Genomic DNA, 9,464 nt, shown 5'->3' on the forward strand with positions numbered 1-9,464 from the left:
AGCATCGTGACATCTCTGCATGCAAACTGTTCCCATCAGCCTCATACTCGAATGTGTGTGTTGCTCACAGAGAGCGGTGGACACAGACCCTGATCCGTGGTAGACTGTGTGGGTGTAGCCGAAATGGTTGCTTGCCCTGAGAGCTTCACCCTCGGCCTGAGAATGGTTTTATCCCTGAAGGAACAATGCCAGAGCACTACAAAAGTAGTGCTGCAAATTTGCATTTGGGATAGTGAGGAGCTGAATCACAGAATCGCTTGGTTGGAAAGGACCTTTGAGATCACCGAGTCCCACCGTACCTGCCCATTACAGAACCCTGAGCACCTCATCTGCCCGTCTGTTAAACCCCTCCAGGGATGGTGACCCCACCACCTCCCTGGGCAGCCTCTGCCAGGGCCTGAGAACCCTTCCAGTGAAGAAATGTTTCCTGATGTCCAATCCAAACCTGCCCTGATGCAACCTGTGGCCATTTCCTCTCATCCTGTCCCCTGTCACTTGGGAAAGGAGCCCAGCACCCACCCCACCACAACCTCCTTTCAGGCAGTTGTAGACAGCAATGAGGTCTCCCCTCAGCCTCCTCTTCTCCAGGTTGAACAGCCCCAGGTCCCTCAGCAGCCTCTCATAACCCCCGTTCTCCAGCCCCTTCCCCAGATCCGTTCCCTTCTCTGGAAGCACTCCAGACCCTCAATGTCCTTGTAGGGAGGGGACCAACCCTTATCCTAGGATTCGAGATGTGGCCTCACCAGTGCTGAGCAGAGAGGCACAATTCCTTCCCTGCTGTTCACGTGAGTTCTTTATTGTGCCTGACCTGCTTTTGTAGGAGAGGGCGGTGGCTGTCAGGGGTTCTGCCCTGAGCCTGCCGAGCTGCCATCTGCCAGACAGCCTAAAGTCCAGCTGATGGTCTTGCGGATAAGATCCAAAGCTCTTTACAGCTCACAGGCAGTGCTCTGAATGCCTTCATAGAAATATTTATGGATGCTTTGGATGGATATGGATTTCTAGCTCATGCAGGACACCCACAAGTGTTTGCATGCCCATATTCAGAGCGTGCAAATAGTTATGGACACCTTGAACGAGCTGGAAGCCTTGGGGATTGAGGGTATTTTAAATCCTTCTGTTCCCCTTCCACAGGCACCAGTGAACTCAGTTCTTCGTGGCATGTGGTGGAGCAGAGGCAGTTCATCCCTTAGTGCCGATGCTCTGTGTGCAAACCGGCCGTGGTGGGGCAGCGTGTGGAGCTGCTGCCCTCCAAATGGTAGGAGATGTCTGCTGTCAGTGGGGACAACAAGGAGCTCCATGCTGCCAAAGTTCATAATGTACCAACTACTGCAACTGTGTACGTTTCTCTCTTTCAAGCAGATGATACCATTAACGTCTCTTCAAATCAAAACTGTGGAGTTCTTTCCCTGACTGCCCTTCCTCTATGATATTTAGGCTGTAAGCTGTTCAGGGCAGCAATTGCTGCTCATGATGAGCATGTTCACGGCTTCGGCTGAAAGGATTCTTGCTCTTACTGTGGCCTTTCACCTGATCTGCACGGATGCCGGGCTGTTTGAAGGCAGCCCATGCCTCTCCAGTCACCGCCACACACACAGCGAGGTGCTTTGGCTCTCCTCAGGTCTCCAGGGCCGTAGCCCACCTCCAGTGGCACTGAGGAAGCCTGGTGGCATGGGATTTCCTGGAAGGAACGTTTTATTACAGCTGTCTACACAGTCTTTCTTGATGTGCTGGTTAATCGTGCTGCCTCACTCACCTTCTGCAGCCCTTGATGTTTTGCTGTCCGGGACAGCAGCGATCCGCCCGCTCTGATGTGAGCTGAGGGACAACCCCTGCGTGTGGGCTGTTGATCTTCTCTAATTGGTGCTGCGTCAGCAGTCACGTTAGGCTGTCTGGGATGACGGCACGAGACTTGGTAATCCCTGCAAAATCCCTCCTCACCTGAGCCCTTTGCGTTCGGGGTTTGGATTTACTGACTTTTTTGTGAAGAGCTTTCAGGGGATAAAAGCGGCATTAATGGTTTGAGGAACGAGACCTCAGCGAGGGCATCGCTTGCCTGTGATGTCCAAGACTCCAGTTTAGCAAGAGCTGTGCTCTCGCCATCACAGGCTGCCAAGGGGCGATTGAGTACGAGATTACGCACTAAGAGGACGCCTAGAAGAGAGAATTATTCTGGAATACAGGTTGCTTCCAAACTTCTCTGAGTTGTGCTGCAATGGAGGGCGCTGCCTCGGTGCTGTGCCTGAGAACTTGCTGTATAACAGACTCTAAACCCCTCCGTTTTGCCGAAAATCCAGCTGAGCTGGGACAATCCCACCTCTCCAGGAACTACAGTTGCTCTCGGAGGCTGATGAAACAGAGGCGGTCAAATAGTATCAGCATGTGCACCTTGCCCATCATCCCGGAATATCCAGGCTTCCAGGACATTAAGGTTTGTATGTATGTGTTAACTGCTGCCTATGCTTCCATTACAGTAATTCCCTGCCTCCTGCTAACTCGATATCGATTGTAAGTTTTGGGCTGTGCTTTGATATCAAAAATCCTGACTTGAAAGATTTTTATTTTGCCATATTTATTAAGATGTTCATTGATTTTTACGTTGATTATTAATTTTTAAACCATTTTTTAAGGTTTAAGATAGGAAGGAACTTTTTAGGCAAGTTTTATTGTTACCAAACTTTTTTCCAGCAGGACAGTTGCTGTAGGCAGGGTCATTTGATTTGCTGGGTCCCTTCCAGAATGAAGTGTGATGGAGTAGAAAGAGATCAAAAACCTGATTACTTTTCACTCTACGTGGCATGGCCAACCCGCCATTGCTCATTTGCCCTCGATGTTTTTCGTTCATTACCAGCAGGCAACGTGCCAAGTGCTGATGATGGAGTGTCCTACCGAGACACTGCTGGGCTCTCAAACCAGATTTGTGCAAGAATCAAGACTCAATTAGCAATTGTCAAAAACCACATGAATTATGGCTCTTTTTTCAATACCAAAGGCATTGTCAGGCATAATAAATGATTGCAAAATGTTCCATGATCCCGCTGGGGCTGTCATCTACATACAGCACAGTCTTTATTGATTTAAACCAGTAATAGAATATAAACCATTTCTTCCTTCAAGCTAAAGTTTTTCAGTGGAAGAATCACAGTCCAGGCTAAGTTGATGGACAGAAACCAGTTGTTGCTCCTGAAAGTTTGGGAAAGGCTGGGACGTCTTGCGAGACCTGTGAGAAAGATGGGAATGCCAGAGCAGTAACTGTGAAAACCCAGGAGACGTTTAATGTCAAAAGGCACGTTGAATTTCCATCCAACTTTTTTGGTGCTCATTGACTCCTTTCACAGTCAGTAAAAGGGATCACAGCACTGGTGCTTCCAACATAAAGACACCTACCGGTGTCAGGGGGGCTGGGTCAGCCTGTCTTTGGCTCTGCCACCACCTCAGGTGTTGAGTTGGTTGATTAGCGAGGAGATAAGCATCCTATGACGGAAAAGGAGGTGGAAATTCCGTGCACATCTACGATATCCTGGGGTGGTAATAATAAATGTCGTAGCTGTGAGATGTAGAGATGTATTTCATGCAAAGATTGGGGTTCTTGAAACAATACACCGCGATTCAGAGCAGTTACCTGGGAGTAAGGAAAGGGGAAAACAAGAACAGGATTTCCTTCAAGTGGGATCTGGTTTTACCGTGGGAAACAGCAACTACAGGGTGGTGAGGTTTGAAAAGGATTATCCTGAAGCGCTGTCAATGCAGACAGGTGAGAGATTCCTTCAGAAAATGAGGTTTTCAGAGAGGCTACAGGAAATCAGAGCAGTAGTTGAGAGTCAGTGGGTAGTACTTATGCTCAGCATTGATTAAGCTCAGCCTGACGGACTTCTGTTCCAGAGAGGGATTGGTACCAAACTCCCAGGTGTTCAGGGGACTGAGGTTCAGAACCCAGACCCTTCCCCAGCAGATGGTTACTGTACAGATCTGTATACTTAAGGTCCTTTTCATACTTAAACCAGGTAAGCTGGGGAGGGGCTCTTGACCGAAGAGTGCAGGGATGGGATGGTATAGAGGGGAATCGTTTTAAGGCAAAAGAGGGGAGATTGAGATGGGATCTTAGGAAGAAATGGTCTTCTGTGAGGGTGAGGAGGCCCTGGAACAGGTTGCCCAGAGCAGTGGTGGCTGCCCCATCCTGTGTCCAAGGCCAGGTTGGATGGGGCTTGGAGCCCCTGATCCAGTGGGAGGTGTCCCTGCCCATGGCAGGGGTGGAACTGGACAGGCTTTGAGGTCCCTTCCAACCCAAACCATTCGATGATTCTATGATTTTAATTCAGATTTCCTTCTCCTTTCTGCCCCCAATCCTGCCTCTTCCTCCCCTTGCTATTTATTTTAAATAGTTATCAAGAAATTATTTGAAAAACCCAGCCTTCAATCAACTTTTCCAGGATTTGGATAGAGGAAGAAGCTCCTCATCGCAGCGGAATAATTTTCCAAACAGAGCTTCATTAGTCCATTGCTTGGGGAATTCAAGAGGCTACTCGAAAGGCCACCCAACACCCAGCAGCGGCTTCCACGACAAACCACTGCAAGAGTATTTCAACGAGAGGCTGATGGAACTCAGGAACTACGATAGTAAGAGGTCTAACAGGAAGACAAAAGTATTGGCTGATAAGAACCAGAACTCCTTCCTCAGCCGCAGAGGGTCCTGGCGCAGGAGCAGTTGCAGCGCCGTGGTAGTGACGGCGCACGACAAGGAGAGCGAAGAGCCCTGTGGCTCAGTGAATGAAAACACCAGAAGAGTGATGGATCATAGCAGTCAGGAAGCAGCGCAGACTGTCCTGGGCCTCTACAAGGGTGATTTCTTGGACATTCTGACAACACACATCGCTGCTCCTCTAGAAGCATTTGTGCAAAAAAAATGATAGTGGAGCTGATTACAGCTTTCTGTGCAGTCCCGAAATCCAAGGAGAGTTGTTCTTGTTTAGCAGAATTCCGACTTCAGCAGTTCATGTAGGTCAGCCCTGTCTGGCAGAGGAACGGGCTTGTTTGTGGCAGAAAACTTATTCTCATTTTGTGTTCCTGATTAACATCTCATATATTTGGTTTCAACTATTTTTCACCAAGAATCAGTGTAAATGAGACACAGTTGTGACTTATGACATACAGAGAGCAATATTCTAAGTACATGTGTGTATTACTCAAATCCTTAAGTTGCCTTAATAAAAGGTGAATAGTCTGTCACGGTTTAGCCCTCGGCCCAGGCAATTTCAGTAGCTAAAACTGAGCAGTAGGGATAGATTTAAATGCTAGATTTAAGTGAGGCTGGTGGAATTAAATATGGAAGAAGGCTCCTTCCTTCTTTCCTGCTGCATATATGAGAACAACATAGCAAATTCCTAATGTAATTTGAACTTCGAATTGTTTATTGTATTTTAGTGTTTATTGTGGTCATCCAAGTATACGTCAGCCACAGCTGAATCTTTTTATTATGTGCGATGTCACTGTTTAATTCCATAGCACATTGGCTGAATATCAGACCCAAAGCAGGGCAGTTATTATTTTAAGCTTCCAGAAAGAACTACTGCTGCCTGTGGTATCATCAGCAATAAATTCCTCATGATAGTGTTGGTTGGAGTTGATGTTTCTCTATTTCCAGAAGGACTCCGGGTGCTGCTGAGTGAGAAGTCCCCACATAAGCCAACAATGTGTGCTCACAGCCCAGAAAGCCAAGGGAGTCCTGGGGTGCCTCCAGAGAAGTGGGACCAGTAGGGCAACAGAGGGGATTCTGCCCCTCTACTCCACTCTGTGAGACCTCGTCTGGAGTCCTGCATTCAGTTCTGGAGTCCTCAGCACAGGAAAGACATGGAGCTGTCGGAGTGAGCCCAGAGGAGGCCACGGAGATGATCTGAGGGCTGGAAAACCTCCCGTACGAGGACAGGCTGAGAGAGATGGGGTTGGAGAAGAGAAGGCTCTGGAGAGACCTAAGAGCACCTTCCAGTGCTGAAAGGGGCTCCAGGAAAGCTGGGGAGGGGCTCCTGGTCAGGGAGTGCAGGGATGGGACGATGGGGAATGGTATTCAGCTGAAAGAGGGGAGATTGAGATGGGATCTGAAGAGGAAATGTTTTGCTGTTCAGGTGGGGAGGCCCTGGCCCAGGTTGCCCAGAGCAGTGGTGGCTGCCCCATCCCTGGAGGGGTTCCAGGCCAGGTTGGATGGGGCTTGGAGCCCCTGAGCCAGTGGGAGGTGTCCCTGCCCATGGCAGGGGGTGGGACTGGACGGGCTTTAAGGACCCTTCCGACCGGAACCATCCCATGGTTCTGTGGATGTGAGTTAACAAGTGAGCCGTACCCCTGGTTCGCCCTCATCCCTTCCAGTTCTGGTTTCTCTCTACCACCTTTACCTCCCCATTCTTCCCATTTCTTTAGCCATGGTGAAACATGCCCCAAGGTTTGTCTTGTCCCTTTCACAGTTCATACCTTCCCTCTTCCCCACACTTACTCAGAAGAGATATTTCTTCTACCTCACTGCTGCCTCAGCTCTTGGGGCTCATATTTTTGTCTGTCTGAGCTTGTGAGTGAATACACGTAGATTAAGGACTCTCTCACATCCCTTCTGTCTGTTCCCTCAGGAAACAACTGAGAGTTGCTCCTTGAAAAGGGAAGGAAAACAGAGCAGGCTCGTTCCACATCCCTCATTCCCAGTCCTGGGATCAATAGGATCTAGGGGAACCGAGATGGGGTACTGAGAGCTCTCAGCCCTTTGTGTGTGGGAGGAAGCGTTATACGCTCAGGCTAAATGACTGCTTCAGAATTCACAGTTGCCTCACTGTTCCAACTGGAGAGGAGCAGCCAATGAGGTGAGTTTTCCCTGAAGGAAAATATCTTTTTAATATTTAAATGAAAGTCTGAAGTGCACAATGCATGAGCAGATGCCGTAGAGGGGATGCATCTGGTTTTCATTGTGAATCTGCTAGAGGTTAGTTCCTCCTCCAGGAGTGAATGCATAACAACATAATAACATAGAATTATGCGAGGGCACAATAATAACAGCACCGAAGGACAAGGGAACAATATTAATGGAACACGGGCAACCTTCATTCTTTCTTTTCTTAACCACGTGGCTTTGCACCCTGGAATATCTGGTTTTGAAATTTAGTTTTGCAAGACGCTTCCTACCCACAAGCTTTTTTAAAAAGGCAGACTGCTTGCCTGATATTGATATTTTAATCATTATCACACTGCTCTGACCCAAGATCAGCAGGTCTGGGGCATCCCAAGCCTTTCTGCCACATAAGCTAGAGGTACACGGACCTTTGTCCTGGTAGGGTGCCACTGAAGTTTGCTGAAAAGAGAGGAACAAACTTTCCTTTAATCAGGAAACCACAGAGCAGTGATGAACTGTAACTGAAAAAAGACCAGAGAGCCGGCTAAGTCAGAGCAGTGGTGGCTGCCCCATCCCTGGAGGGGTTCCAGGAAAGGTTGGATGGGGCTTGGAGCCCCTGATCCAGTGGGAGGTGTCCCTGCCCAGGGCAGGGGGTGGGACTGCATCAGCTTTGATGTCCCTTCCAACCCAATCTATGATTCTCACATTTACCCAAGCATCTATCAATGGGCTCTGCAAGTTTCTCAACCTCCTGGAACAGTTACTCTTCTCCACTCAGGACGAATCAGAGCACTAATTTTAAATAGGCCCTATTTTCATATTTTTTTTTTATTTTTACTACATAACAAATATGAAAAAGAACTACAAACTCAACAAATTAAGACTCTGACTCGGCAGAAACTTGTATTGTCTCCTCTCCCAGATGCACCCCATAGACCTGAAACTGCAGTCAGGCCCATTTATGGTATTTTTCATCTGTAAAGCACCCAAAGGGATTAAGAAAGCAGTTATGTTTTGGGTTTTTAATTACATTTCCTTCAAAATAGTGTAATGAGTTTCCTCTGAGAAGCTGCACATCTCGTGCCAGTATAGTGGAAAAGTGTAAGGAAGATTGAATCTCCCGTGAGGGAATGCGTTTAGATGTTGCTGTACAGCAAGGACATCAAGTTACAGAGAGCACAAACTCACTGAGAACTGTTAGAGGAGGAATAAAATTTCATCTCACATCCTCTCAGATTGTTAAAACCTTGTGAAGAATGGCTAGGGCTTGTTTGGAGAGTGATAATATGCATGACCTGAATTTATGTAGTCTATTTCCTTCAGTTTTACTGAGTTTTGCTGTTGGACAAGGCTGCTGCTCTTATGTAGATAATCTGTTTACACAATCTTCTTTCATGAAACTTGATGCAAACACTGTTTGCCATTAGCAGCCTCATAAAAATACTCTTTACGCCTCGTTGAAAAATCCTTTCTCCTCTTAAACAAAAAGCACTGCACCACTTTCCTCCTGGTGATTTTGCATCTACCCTTTATCTTTGTTTTAAACACGGATAGGACAAGAGGGAATGGTTTTCAGCTGAAAGAGAGGAGGTTGAGATGAGATCTTAGGAAGAAATGTTTTGCTGTGAGGGTGGGGAGGCCTTGGCCCAGTGTGCCCAGAGCAGTGGTGCCTGCCCCATCCCTGGAGGGGTTCCAGACCAGGTTGGATGGAGCTTGGAGTCCCTGATCCAGTGGGAGGTGTCCCTGCCCGTGGCAGGGGGTGGAACTGCATCAGCTTTGATGTCCCTTCCAACCCAAACCATTCCAGAATTCTGTGATTCTCTCTCTCTGTGTGGAATACTGAAGAGCACACTTGGTTGGTTGCAGCCATTGTTTTCTTTCTCTAAACACTTTCTCTCTACTTAATGGAAGTTTAAGGGAAAAAGTCCTCTGTAGGCCTTCATAAATCAGATAGAGTTTAACTTCAAAAAAATGTTCACCTCTTTGGAAGCCTGTGTCCCTACCAGTGATTTTGTCATCCTTTCCTAGAATTTATTTTTAAGGTCATAAAGAGTTGTGTTGGCTGCTGGTGTGCAGTGCAGAGGAAGGACATCTCATGGGCAACACAACCTGATGAGAATCTGAACCTCCACAAAGGGAGAGACAATGTCAGTTTGGTGTTCATTTCCCTTAATCTCACGAAGGTTTCTCCAGAAAACACAGAAGACTAATATTAAAATGTTTGAAGCCACAAAGGCATCTAGCAAGCTAGGAGCTGCATCCCACGCTCACTGTAAGCATCTTCAAGAGGTCTTGAGGAAGGTCTGTTTGATTATGTGCCTCATTAAAGCAAAACATACAGTCTTCATGTATTTAAATTAAGGAATTTATTAAAAAAAAAAAAAAAACAAAGCCAAAAAAACCAATCAAAACAGTGGTTTGATCTAGATACAGCAGCACTGTGACATTACTAGGACATTATGTACGAAGAATCCAAGCAGCCATAGAACACAGAAGCCTTTATCTTCAGTAACAATCTCAAAATGAAACTAGCTTCATCAAACAATGGGAAAGATCTCCCTGGAAAGAGAAATAAAACCAAACAGACCCTCCCCACCCCTAA

General features: G+C 47.2%; 1 protein-coding gene across 1 annotated transcript; it reads left to right on the forward strand.

Moving 5' to 3' along the window:
• The first annotated feature begins 1,988 nt into the window (after positions 1-1,988).
• On the forward strand, positions 1,989-5,609 carry LOC128852670 (uncharacterized). The gene is made up of 2 exons (XM_054071158.1): positions 1,989-2,428; positions 4,380-5,609. Exons 1-2 carry the CDS (start codon positions 2,213-2,215, stop codon positions 4,902-4,904), a joined length of 741 nt encoding a protein of 246 aa, XP_053927133.1. The 5' UTR covers positions 1,989-2,212; the 3' UTR covers positions 4,905-5,609.
• Positions 5,610-9,464: the final 3,855 nt, after the last annotated feature.

This window comes from Cuculus canorus, chromosome 7, assembly GCF_017976375.1.
Source record: "Cuculus canorus isolate bCucCan1 chromosome 7, bCucCan1.pri, whole genome shotgun sequence".
NCBI classification, from domain to species: Eukaryota; Metazoa; Chordata; class Aves; order Cuculiformes; family Cuculidae; genus Cuculus; species Cuculus canorus.

What these genes read in the sequence shown, in the direction of transcription:
- LOC128852670 (XM_054071158.1), top strand. Translation starts at nt 2,213, where the DNA reads ATGGAGGGCGCTGCCTCGGTGCTGTGCCTGAGAACTTGCTGTATAACA. An exon ending in CAGGCTTCCAGGACATTAAG is followed by an intron (nt 2,429 to 4,379) that starts GTTTGTATGTAT and finishes TATTTTAAATAG; the next exon opens with TTATCAAGAAATTATTTGAA.